The sequence below is a fragment of the Mustelus asterias genome, chromosome 13 (genome assembly GCF_964213995.1).
Source record: "Mustelus asterias chromosome 13, sMusAst1.hap1.1, whole genome shotgun sequence".
NCBI classification, from domain to species: domain Eukaryota; kingdom Metazoa; phylum Chordata; class Chondrichthyes; order Carcharhiniformes; family Triakidae; genus Mustelus; species Mustelus asterias.
This window is the reverse complement of record NC_135813.1, coordinates 76,008,752-76,022,657: the sequence shown is the minus strand read 5'-3', so window position 1 is coordinate 76,022,657 and position 13,906 is coordinate 76,008,752. Positions and strand designations below refer to the sequence as shown.

General features: G+C 42.0%; 1 protein-coding gene across 1 annotated transcript in view; it reads right to left on the bottom strand.

The window, feature by feature from the left end:
* aacs (acetoacetyl-CoA synthetase) overlaps positions 1 to 13,906 on the bottom strand; it is a 115,000-nt gene that overhangs the window by 71,410 nt on the left and 29,684 nt on the right. The window contains exons 5-6 of the mRNA XM_078227042.1: positions 12,263 to 12,360; positions 440 to 554 (exon numbers count right to left, since the gene is read on the bottom strand). Of these exons, the coding sequence (XP_078083168.1) occupies positions 440 to 554; positions 12,263 to 12,360 (213 nt within the window). The remainder of the gene's footprint in view (positions 1 to 439; positions 555 to 12,262; positions 12,361 to 13,906) is intronic.

Here is a 13,906-nt window from a genome sequence, read left to right as displayed (position 1 = left end):
TAAGTCCGAGGGAGAAAAGAATATAGGATATTCCGATAGGGTTAGATAAGGTGGGAGATGGCACATGTGAAATATAATCAGCAGCACATACAAAAGCAGGTCATTCGGTCCAATTGTAAGTTTTATGTAATTAGGATGTATTCAAGTGTACACTTGAATTCAAGTAGCGCCACCCATAGAATCCTTACAGTGCAGAAGGAGGCCATTTGGCCCATTGAGTCTGCACCAACTCTCCATAAAAAACTTACAAAAGAGCATCTTACCCAACCTACCCCCCCCCCCCCCCCCCCCCCCCGCACCTTTATCATGGCTAATCCACCTGGCCGACACATCTGTATTCATACAGACTCCATAAATAAATCAGGAACTGGTGTCCCATGTTGCTGAACAAGATGTCCATAGGATAATGACCAGGCAAGAATAATGAATCACTATTTACCTCTCACTACATTCTGCAGCTTCTCCATGTGATCGTGTTCTTTACCATTATAAACAACTGCTTCAACTGAAAATATAAGCTTTGGTTGGATCTGAGAGATCCTGTCCAGTACACCCTGCAGAGAAATTGGTAAAGGTTTTAAAGCATGTCACATAAATAATTATAAACTAGCATGCATATAAAATGTTTATTTATTAGTGTCACAAGTACATTAACACTGCAATGAAGTCACTGTGAAATTCCCCTAGTCGCCACACTCCAGCACCTGTTCGGGTTACACTGAGGGAGAATTTAGCATGGCCAATGCGCCTAAACCAGCACGTCCTTCGGACTGTAGGAGGAAACCGGAGCACCCGGAAGAAACCCATGGGGAGAATGTGCCGACTCCACACAGACAGTGGCCCAAGCCAGGGATTGAACCCGGGTCCCTGGCGCGATGAGGCAGCAGTGCTAACCGCTGTGTTCACAGGTGTGAAAGAAAATTGGAGATCTATATTCAGTATATTTGTTACACCTCCTTAATTTTGTATTGAAGTTCCTCTTTCTCCAGTTCCCCCCACCCCACAGAATTACTATGAAAACCTGAGAGGGATATTCAAATTTTTTGGAAAACTATACTCCCCTCAGCGCTGAATAAGGAGAAACGAAACAAAAAAATGTTGACATGTTACTTTAAGCCGGCTGAGGTCGTTGAGAATAAACAATTGCTGCGTGATGATTGATACAGTAAAGTGTGGAATATAAAATAAGGTACAATTTGAAACTCACTTTTGAATCTTTCATTCAGGTGAGTAACAGATATGACATCGACATGGCTAAAACTACTACGGTTTGAAAGCTAAAATATTTATAAAGTTTTTAAAGTTTATTCATTTATGTCACAAGTAGGCTTACATTAACACTGCAATGAAGGTACTGTGAAAATCCCCTAGTCGCCACACTCCAGTCCCTGTTCAGGAACAATGAGGGAGAATTTAGCATGGCCAATGCAACTAACCAGTCTTTCGGACTGTGGGAGGAAACCGGAGCACCCGGAGGAAACCCATGCAGACACGGGGAGAACGTGCATACTCCGCACAGACTGACTAAAGCCAGAAATCAAACCCAGGTCCCCAGTGCTGTGAAGCAGCAGTACTAACCACTGTGCCTACTCTAAACATATATAAGCATATAATTTTATCACAGTAAATGCACTTGAAAACCATTTTAAAAAAATTTATAATACCCCACATATATAACTAGGTGAACCTGGAACTGAGTGTTAATTTCTTTCATCGATCTATAGTCAAATCAAGTGTCCTGCATTGCTTAGGATAACAAGACTACAGCAGTGAAAAAGCATCCTGTACATTTTGCATAAAGTACAGGTTTGCTAATCTCCTGCCCTCATCTTTATCCTAACTTTAGATCCAGGGGTGATCTTGTTCAGAACTAACAGGTATTGCGCTTATATTTAGGTGAGCTGCATTCTGTTGAGACATTAGGATGTAAAACATCCTTGGCACTGCTAAATTTCTCCCTAAACATTTCTCCTGAAACAGTATCACAAAAGAGCTGGTTACCTGGTCATTCATATGCTAGTCACAGAAACTCACTGTGTACAAATTGCCTCTGCACTTGACTATGTAACAACAGTGACTGCATTTCAGAAGCAATCCACAAGCTGTAAAACATTTTTGGACATTCTCAGGGCATTATAAGGTGCTTTAGAAATGCAAGTTCTTTGGCAAAGTGGCACAATGGTTAGTACTGCTACCTTACAGTAGTAGGGACCTGGGTTCGATTCCCAGCTTGGGTTAGCAGAGTCTGCACGTTCCCCCCATATCTGCGGGGACTTTCTCCGGGTGCAACAGTTTCCTCCCACTAGTCCGAAAGGCGTACTGGTTAGATGCATTGGCCATGCTAAATTCTCCCACAGTGTACTCGAACAGGCGCCAGAGTGTGGCCACTAGGGGATTTTCAGTGACTTAATTGCAGTGTTAATGTAAGCCTACTTCAGACACTAATAAATAAACTTCAAACTCTTGCTTACCAAGTGGAGGCTAAGCACGTCTCCACTCAGGAGAAAGGCAGTTGTGGGAAAATCACTCCTAACTTAGGAGTGGGCAAGTAAAAGTCCAGTAAAACATAGCTCACTCAAATTCCGGGCACAAACGAGGCCTTTGAGTCGCCAAAAATCGCATTACATTTTGACATTTTGAGTGTCAAAGTTAACACTGCCAGGGTAGAAATGTCATAGGAAGTATCATTAAGCAATGAAACCACCTACAAAAAATAACTACGCTGCTTCACAAAAAAAAGCTGGAAGCAACTCTATAAAATGATCTGCAATTCTAATTAAGTAAACAGAAGTATGTGGCAAATGATCGCCGGAGGTACCCTGGCTCAGTTAGAAGATAAAAGACCAAGAGTAAAAAATTCCAATCAAATCAGCTGAAAGTACGTTTCAATAAAGGTGGTCACAAAAGCATTTTGGGCTCCGAACAGTAATAATGTGAGATAAAAGACGAGTTTAAAAACATGAGAGAGAGAGAGAGGAACTATTGTTTTGGTTGGAAATGAATCAATGGGGCAAAGATTATACGAAATGATAAACCATGTGTTTGTCATTTGAAAGGGAGAGCCTTGTTACTTTCAACTGTCCGTTCAACAAATTAAATATTATTCCATCCTCATTACCAAGATCCTGACTGAAGTTAGGTATTGATTTATCCTACCTGGTCATTTATTTAAAAGTTCACACAGGCAAGCTTCAAAAGGATGGCAAATAGCACTAATTTCTATTAGTCAATTCAATACCCCTCATGAATCTTTGAACACCACGATCAGTTTCATGGTACGGTCATCTTGCGCTTTAGAAACTGTGCGTTGATTGTCAATTAATGAAGGGTTTCACAGGAGACCAGAAACTATTATGAAACTTTGGAGCTCCATCTTAATCTTTAATCTACAGTGCACAATATTCTGCAAACTATTATCAAATGATAAAACACAACTAAGATTTCTCAACATCACTGACAAACCATCTGAATTCAAAGAAAAGCTAATCATACAAATTAAAATGCTCAAAACCATATTTTGGAAGGTTCTGACTTGAACTAAACTGAGAAAAAGAATCCTGCAGTCAAAAATACAGATAATCTCACTAATAAATTCTCTCTCATGTCTGCATACAAACATATTTATATTTTTCAATTCCATTTTAATGATGTATAAAGTAACCTCAATGTACATACACACTGCCACTCCATTTAAGTTAATTGCCAGAATGTCACCTTCATTGACAATACAATCCCCTTTAGGATAACAGAGATTTTTATGCATGCAGTAAGCTTTTGAGAGTTCAAAGAGTGGAGATCTTCCATCAGCTTCAAAGATACCAATTAACTGAAGAACTTACTTCAAAACAATTTACCCAACTTTTGAAATCTAAGCTTGTCATTAAACCTACTGCTAGGTCTTTGAGAAGTTACAATTTCATTATTTGTGGACTTTATTTTAAAATTTTCACGGTTCCATCAAGATAATCTGTAACCAAGGACAGATAATGCTGTTTGAAATATTTTTTTTTGTATATGTAAAGAATCATTTTCCCAATGGCTCCACTCATAAATCCAGAAAATCACACATCACACAAGCCAGAAAGCTCCTAGCTTTAACCCTCAGCCCTTGCTGACATCTCTGCTGACGCAGGAAACTCAACGTGTGGAATTTTCCCTAAAATATTTTAAGTATCGTAACGACGAGGAACATGGGGTAAACTACACTGGTCTCTCAGGTGCGCTCCACATTGCAATCCTTCAACACTCAAGTCACTTTTTCGGAGACGTGAGAACTTGGCGCCGTTGGGGCTGGGGGCGGTGGGCAGTGGGAGACCCCCTTCCACCCACCCCCCCCCCCCCCCCCCCCCCCCCCCAAATCAACAGCATGTTTCCCCCCCTCACCCCAACACAGGTTATCCGCATCGGGACATCAGGACCCTCCTGATGGGTCCCCTGGCTGACCCCAACATGCCCCACCCCATCATGTCTCACCTGGCACAACCCACGCATTGCCCCACTATATCCCATTAACGGGATGCAAACAAGGTTCATGCCATCCTCTAGGAGAGTGGTGATTTTTCTGACCTACCATGGCAGGCATGAATGGAAGATCCCACTATAAATTCCCGCCAACGTGTAACTTATTCTAGCTAGCGGGGGATTCCAGCCCAAAATCTTATTAACAATCTCAACTCAATGACTGTGCTTTCAGTCTCTCATTGGCCCACCACTAACACAGTTTCTTTTTTCCTGCTCAATGCCTACCTTATTTCCTCAAGAGCTGAGGATATTGTTTTCCATTAGGAATTCTATTCAACTTAGAACCAATTAATCCGGTCCCATGCGGGATAATGGGCAGTAAGAGTCCGCCACCGGATCTCTGTCCAATCATATTGTCTTTCACTCCAGCCCAAGTGATGTCCCACTGTTGAAGATCCTCCTTAAACGTGCTTTGCCAGGTCTTCTCTGGCAGCCCCATCTTCCCCTGCTTGGTGGTATCCATTCTATTGCCAGGCTGGCTGGCATATGTCCAGGAGATGAAGGACATGTCCTGCCAGCATTAGTCATCTGTGCATCATGGTGGTGCCTCTGACCAATCCTCTGTGGTGCTTCCAATTTAGTGATGCTGTCTCTCCAATGTGATGCTCAGGATCCTATGAAGGCAATATTGATGAAAGATGTCCACCGTACGTGACACCTCTGTGTTTTCTTTCACGTCTCACTGGCGTAGATTGCAGCTGATACTACAGAGTCATACAGCACAGAAACTGGCCATTCAGCCCACTATCAAATACCAAAACCATTTACCAGTGGACCATTTACTTGGCCTATGGCCTACTATGCCTTGGCTATTTAAGTGCTCGTCCAGATGCTTCTTAAACGCTGCAAGAGTAGCTGCCTCCACCACCCTCTCAGGCAGCAAGTTGCATATTCACTCCAAACTACTTACTCCACACTTTAAACCTTTGCCCTCTGTGTCTGAGACACCTGTGATGTGGAGATGCCGACGTTGGACCGGAGTAAGCACAGTAAGAAGTCTCACAACACTAGGTTAAAGTCCAACAGGTTTATCTGGTAGCACAAGCTTTCGGACCACTGCTCCTTCATCAGGTGAGTGGTGAACTCAACACTCCACTCACCTGATGAAGGAGCAGCACTGTTGGACTTTAACCTGGTGTTGTGAGACTTCTTACTGTGCTTAGACACCTGTACCACGGGGATGTAAAGCTGCAGCATATAGATTAAGAGGGAGCAAAATTTGTAATTTGTTGAACAAAAAAATCGTGTGTTTTTTTTAAATTTTGTGTTACAAAGTTGGGGTTTGTGTGTTTTGCAAACAGGCCAATACAAATTGGCAATTCCAGATCCTCAAAAACAAAGCCTTAACATTGTTAAACTACGTGAAGACTCAAGCGCTTGTTTGAGAGTCAGATCATCAAAACACAAACAAAGGAACTACAAGAGCTGATGTGTAGAAAGTTCCTCCCTATGACTGACACTCATAATATTACAAGATGATGAGATGGCACGACTATTCTATATGTTTCTGCTCTAGTATTAGCTACTAAATGGCACACATTGACTAATCGGTCAATGGCTTGGCAGTGATCCTGCCTGAACTGACTTGTTATTCAGCAAGGCTGATTGAGGTCTAGATTCAGATCTCCTGTATGATCTCTCAGAATTTTGAATATTTAAGATACCATTGGAGTCCAAAGAGAAAATTGTTTAAAGAAAATTAATGACTATGATTCCAACAGGTTTAAATGGGCTTTAAGCACAAGTTAATCTAGTTTATGTCGTAGCACTAAATGTGATCAAATTAATCTGTTAATCTACAAATCAAATCAAAATAAATACATTTTTGATAACAAGAACCAATCTTGCATTTCAACATTAAACTATGAAAATAAAATCCCTGTCATTATACCGGAGAAGACAAATAGACCCAATTCCTTAATTAGACACTGCCACCTAGCGTGAAAGCACAAGGAGTTCAGATATACGCACTCAGTGACAAACAGATAGACACGCACACACATCTCAAACAAAAACACAGCCAGTACCGAGAGAACATTTTGAAGGCACAAGAGGGTAAGGTGTTTCATGCTTCATTCTTCACCATACTGCATTTTACTTCTTGAATAAGGCTGTTCTTATACAAATCAGATTTGTATACTGAAGATACAATCGTTAATTTAGAAAGATAGGATCAGCACATCTTTTTGTAATAGTGGCCCTGATTTTGCAGCTTTCATCATCTTTACTCCACTGATGCCGTCAGGAACTTCAGGAGTCCGTGCACACACAGAATAACACAAAGTTCCAGAAGTTTCTGTCAGTGATTGCGCACTCCACCAGGAGAGGACACTGTTGAGACATCCTGGAGTCTAAGCAATCAGTAAACTTGATGGAACTTCATTTTTATGCCGTTAAACTCACTGTAAAGACCGCTGAAAAAGTGACACTTCATTGACCAAGGTGCAACTGGGCTTTTAGCAACCTGCTAACTTCATAAATGTGGAGTGTCCCCATACTTTTCATTTTTAAGTTCATTCATAATATTCTGATTTATATCTTAATCCAATCATAATCATTTATTTAATTATCTGAAAATTTAAATTAAAAGGCATGATATTTGGCACTCTACTTCTTGGTTTGCTACTTAGGTCACTGTGCGGAGTCTACACGTTCTCCCCGTGTCTGCGTGGGTTTCCTCCGGGTGCTCCAGTTTCCTCTCAGTCTGAAAGACGTGCTGGTTAAGTGCATTGGCCATGCTAAATTCTCCCTCAGTGTTCCCGAACGGGTGCCGGAGTGTGGAGACTCGGGGATTTTCACAGTAACTTCATTGCAGTGTTAATGTAAACCTACTTGTGACAACTAATAAACTTTAAATGAAAAATACTTCAATATGATTGGCTGCTTCCCCTACTTGTTGACATTGTTGCTGTTGATTTGATTTATTGTCACGTATTAGCATACAGTAAAAAGTATTGTTTCTTGCGCGCTATACAGACAAAGCATACCGTACATAGAGAAGGAAAGGAGAGAGTGCAGAATGTAGTGTTACAGTCATAGCTAGGGTGTTGATGTCTGGAGGCTCTCTCAATGTTGCGCCAGGTTTAAACAATCATTGGGTACAATCGTTTCAACACTGATGGCAAAATCCAGCCCATAAATTATCCAAGTATTATGAAGGAACATTAAGCACACTATCCTACACGTTCATTGTTGCTCTAATTTCCACTGAGGCTCAGCTCCATGCTGATCATGCATTTAGTTTGCCATATCCCAAAATACACAGTGCTCCTGCTGAGCTTTAAGCGAAGTAGAGCACCCAAAGTTTGCCGCTGACTTTGCCTGGACATGCACACATCGGATTTCACAGTTGCACATTCAGCTGCCTAGGATTGGATTTGCACTAGAAGATAAAATTATTTTATAATGCATGCATATAAATTATGTTACAACATGGTTGCTTGTGGGTGGGGGAGATGGAATTGTAAGACTCCAGCTGATATTGCTCTTTTTCTTAAGACACTTAATTAGCGGCTAATTAATTCACAGCATAATTCCACTGATTAATATTATGATTTGCACACCAAACACACAACATAATGTAAATTTAGTGTTACATATGGCACGAGTGGATAACTAGCTCCTCTTTACTATGCTCGACCCATTTTAAGTCTTTTGCACCAATACCATCTTCAATAGTTTGTTTTTTCTATTGGTGAACTCATTAGCTCTATAATTAAAGCTAATTCACCCTCATCCATGCCTTTGATACCTCTTGACTGTTTCAATGATCGCCTGGCCTGCTTCCCATTTTCCACCCTCCATAAACTGGAGTCATTGCAGTACTCCACTGCCCATACTCTAACTCGCATGAAGTCTTATTCACCCAGAAGGCCTGTGCTCATCAACTACATTGGCTTCTGGGTCCGGAGACGGTTCAATTTTAAAATTCTGTCCAGTCCCTTCATGATTTTGAATGTCTCTATCAAATCTCCTCTCAACCTTCCCCAAGCTTCTCCAAAGCTTCTCCAATCTATCTACTTAACTGAACCTCCTCATACCTGGAAACATTCTCTTGAATCTCTTCGGTACTCTCTCTAATCGTAGAATCTCTACAGTGCAGAAGGCGGCCATTCAGCCCATCAGGTCTGCACCAACTCTCCAACAGAGCATCTTACCTCAGCCATATCCCCATTAATCCCCCTGACCTACACATCTTGGGACAGTAAAGGACAATTTAGCACTCGCAATCCACCTAACCTGCACAGCATTGGACTGCGGGAGGAAACCGGAGCACCCGGAAGAAACTTTCACATGCCTTCCTAAAGTGTGGCATTCAGAACTGGACGCAATACTGCAGTTGATTCTGAATCAGCATTTTATACATAACTTCTTTGTTTTGTTCTCTATTACCCGGTTTATGAAGCCCACCATCCCTTAGGTTTTATTAATCACTCTCTCAACTTTCCCCACCACCTTCAAATATTTTGTGCAGGTATACCCCCTGTGCAGGTATACCCGCTGTGCAGGTATGCCCATTGTGCAAGTATACCCTCAGGTTCCTCTGCTCCTGCACACCTTGTAGAATTGTATCCTTTACTTTATATTGGCCTCCCACACTCTTCCCACCAAAATGCCTCAAGTTTCATCTGCCACTTGTTCACCCATTCCATCATCCTGTCTATGTCCTGGAAGTTTAACACCATTCTCATCACAGTTCACAATACTTCCAAGTTTTGTGTCATCTGCAAGTTTTGGAAAAAGTGCCCTGTACACAAAAGTGTACGTCATTAATACGCAACAGGAAAAACTGGTGTCTTAACACCAACCCTAGGGAAATTCATAGAAACATAGAAGATAGGAGCAGGAGGAGGCCATATAGCCCAGTGAGCCTCCTCTGCCATTCATCATGGTCATGGCTGATCGTCCAATTCAATAGCCTAATCCTGTTTTCTCCCCAGAGCCTTTGATCCCATTTGCCCCAAGTGCTATATCCAGCCGCCTCTTGAATACATTCAATGTTTTGGCATCAACTACTTCCTGCGGTAATGAATTCCATAGGCTCACCACTCTTTGGGTGAAGGAATGTCTCCTCACCTCATCCTAAATGGTCTACCCCGAATCCTCAGACTGTGACCCCTGATTCTGGACACCCCCACCATCAGGAACATCCTTCCTGCATCTACCCAGTCTAGTCCTGTTAGAATTTTATAAGTCTCTATGAGATTTCCCCCTCTTTCATCTGAACTCCAGCGAAACCAAGTCAATCTCTCCTCATACATCAGTCCTGCCATCCCCGGAATCAGCCTGGTAAACCTTCGCTGCACTCCCTCGAGAGCAAGGACATCCTTCCTCAGAAAAGGAGATGGAAATTCCACTATAAACATTCCACCAGCCCAAAAAAAAACAACCGTTAACCACGATTTTGTTGCCTATCACTCAGCCAATTCCATATCGACGTTGCTTCTGCCCCTTTAATTCCATGAGCTCTAACTTTACTCATGTTTGTTGTGTAGCACTTTACAAAATGCCTTTTGGAAGTCCATTTACATCACATTACCCTCTTGTGGATTACATGGTAGCACAGTGGTTAGCACCGCTGCCTCACAGCACCAAGGACCCGGGTTCGATTCCCGGCTTGGGTCACTGTCTGTGCACAGTTTGCACGTTCTCCCCATGTCTGCATGGGTTTCCTCTGGGTGCTCTGGTTTCCTCCCACAGTCCAAATGACGTGCTGGTTAGGTGCATTGGCCATGCTAAATTCTCCCCAGTGTGCCCGAACAGGCGCCGGAGTGTGGCAACTAGGGGATTTTCACAGTATCATTGCAGTGTTAATGTAAGCCTACTTGTGACATTAATAAATACATTTTTAAAATGTTATCTCAAAAGCAAAATCAACGAAATACAATTTGTCCTTGACAAATCCGTACTGGCTTTCCTGAGAAAAGGTATATGGAATTAGTTCATGGATCGGCCATGGTCTCATCAAATGGAGAAACAGGCTTGAGGGGTTAAATAGCCAATTCCTGCTTTTCTGATCTTAAGTAAAGGATGTCCTCAGAATACAGTCAGCGATTGTGAATAAAAGCCAACTAGCTGTGAAAAATACCAATCATTCAGTCAAACGAGATGTTTGAGATTCTCCAGGTTGTTAGGAAACTCTGCTTAAGCATCAGGATTTACAAACTACATCAAAGCATAGCTGAACTTATTGTTACATTCTGCAGAAACTAAATAAGTCTTAACCAGCAGGTGGCATGGTCCTTATTTCATGTAAAAGTAGCAATCACTGGCGGACCCGTATACAACAAGGCCCAATTGTGTAACATAAAAACCAAAGCTTAAAATGGCAGGTTTGGTTTGTCTGTAGATTTTTTAAATTGAATTTAAATTCCACCATCTGCTGTGGTGGGATTTGAATCCAGGTCCCCAGAACATTAGCTGAGAATCTGGATTAATAGTCTGGCGATAATACCACTAGGCCATCACCTGTAGGGACAAAGTATGAAGAGTACTAACTCCTCAAGTAAAATGGCCCAATGTAAATAATGATAATCATCAGCAATTAAGATCCACTGCCAGTTAATAGTTGTGATGTGGAGATGCCGGCGTTGGACTGGGGTAAACACAGTAAGAGTTTTAACAACACCAGGTTAAACCTGGTGTTTTAACCTGGGGTTGTTAAAACTCTTACTGAGTTAATAGTTGACCAGCCATGTTTGAAGTAGATGTGTGCGCCATCGTGCAAATGTTCAACAAAGGTAATCCAACTGAAGATGAGTTCTCAATTCTTGTGCTTTACGGACTAAAGTTGTCCCCCAGTGAGTACCCATTATTCCTCGGAGAGTCCATGGTTTGATTGTGACTCTCATTTAACTTGTTGCAGACAGGTTGGCAATCAGGGCACTACGTCTGGCCTAACCATTCATGCATTTAGGTGAGAATGGGGAATAAAGGAGGAAAACAACTCTCTCCTGATCACTGTTGCACTTGTCTATCGCTGGGATGGGACTGCTTGGCAAGGTCAGGTTACCTTCAATTGCCTCTCTGCAGGTCAAAAACCTGTGATACTCTGGCTCCCACATGACACTCACTGACGCATTCGAGGAGAACCAACGTCTGCAGATCTGTATCCCAGGGTGTGGCAGCACCTCCAGAAAAATCGGGAAAGGCAAGGGGAAAAAAAGTGACATCCAAAGCAGATGTCATCACTTGTGTACAGACAGATCACGTGCACTGCTTAAGAGCGCAGATAAAGATTCCAAGTAACTGTGTGACAAAAGAAATTACAAATGCACTTTACAAAATGTTAAAAAGAGTGGCATTTATAAAGTGCCTTTCATGAATGGGATGTCATCAAAGCACTTTCCAGCCAATGAATTACTTTTGAAGTCTAGTCGTTGTCATAATGTAGGAAAAATGGCAGCCAATTTGTGCACAGCAAGCTCCCACAAATAGAAGTGTGATAATGATCAGGCAATCTGTTTTGAATGAAGGATGAATATTGGGCTAGAAGACTGGGGCTAGCTCCTCTACTCTTCTTCAAAGTAGTGCCATGGGATCTTGGCACCTGAGCAGAGGTGAACTCAGTTTAACAGCTCATCCAAAAGGAAAGCACCTCCAATGTTCCCTCACTCACTTTTGTCCTCAAATCCTGGTTGCTTGAACCCACAACCTTCTGGCTCAGAGCCACGACTGACATAATTACCAGGCCCATTTGGAACCAAGAGTTTGGAGCCAATCACACATGAACATTACTTACATTTACACCAAAATCCGGAGCAGTTGCACTCCAAATGGCACCAATGCTGGTTGTTGCTAACATGGCTTCAACTGCATGAATACCATTCGGCAGATAACCTGTAATGAAATGAAACAACATTCAGGAAGAGGGAAAAAAGTACTTAAACTCCTACCCGGACGGGAAAAAAACCAATGCATTTCTTTTGAAATGTCGACAACAAACATGGTAGTCAATTTGAGTTAAGAGCACAAACAGCATTATAATAAATGACCACATAATTGGCTTTTGCAGTATTGGTCAAAACTTGGTTTGAACAGCACCATCTCTACCCGAGCAGCCAGGTAGTCTTTTAACATCTTATTCAAACACCAGCATCTCCAGCAGTGCAGCACTGCCTCAGTATGGCACTAAGAACATGTCAGCCTGGGCTACATGTCCAAATCCTGGGAGCAGGGCTTTAACATAGAACAATCGAATTCAGAAGTGAGCATGCTACCATTCGGCCAAGGTGGCAATTATAAACAACAATTACTTTTAGTTTGGGCGACTGTCTCTGTGCAACAATTTAAGCATTGTTACAATTAAACTGAGAGAGTTAAGAGCACTGGAGTGTATCACTAACTCATGTCAGAAATGGTATGTCATCCACAGGCATCTACTCAATGCAATCAGTTGTGCGGCATATGCACTGTTGAGATAAGTTTCTCAGTAAGGCCAGTCTATGTCCAGGTTTAAACAATGCTCTGTAATAGTAATGAACTTCCACCAGTACAATCACAATGCAGTATAGAGGTCGAAACATAAGAGTCTACAGGTTCAATTAGTCAAACAGATCAGAAATCACCTCGAGACATTTAAAAACTGGCCCAGATAAAGTTCCTTGTACAAAAGAAGCAATGAGGTGAAGAATACAAATATCTAATACATTCCATGCCTAACACAAAATGTTTCGCTGCAAACATTTCAGTGAAAATGCAAATCAACTTTTGCCAATTAATACAGTTGTCCAGAGGTAATACACTCAATTCTTCACTAAAAGCCATTAACAACTAGGGGCGGCATGGTGGCACAGTTGTTAACATTGCTGCCTCACAGCGCCAGGGACCAGGATTCGATTCCCAGCTTGAGTCACAGTCTGTGTGAAGTCTGCACGTTCTCCCCGTGTCTGCGTGGGTTTCCTCCAGGTGCTCCGGTTTCTCCCACAATCCGAAAGACGTTCTGGTTAGGTGCATTGGCCATGCTAAATTCTACCTCAGTGTACCCAAACAGGCATCGGAGTATGGCAACTAGGGGATTTTCACAGTAACTTCATTACAGTGTTAATGTAAGCCTACCTGTGACACTAATAAATAAAACCTTGCACGAACGAGCTACTGTTAGCTTATTTACCTACTAACCTACACACAGTAATTTCAATTTCATTATTATTCTTTCCAGACAAGAGAGTTTAATATGTTTCTAAAAAGATATTCTATTCATCGAATACAATAGTAAACTCATTGATTAAATGCGGGGGTTTTTAAAACCAAGTCAAGAGTTAAAATCAGGCCCTTTACTTTTTTTCGACGAACATGGGCATCGCTGGCTGGCCAGCATTTATTGCCCATCCCTAGTTGCCCTTGTTCAGAGAGCAGTTGCGAGTCAACCACATTGCTGTGGCTC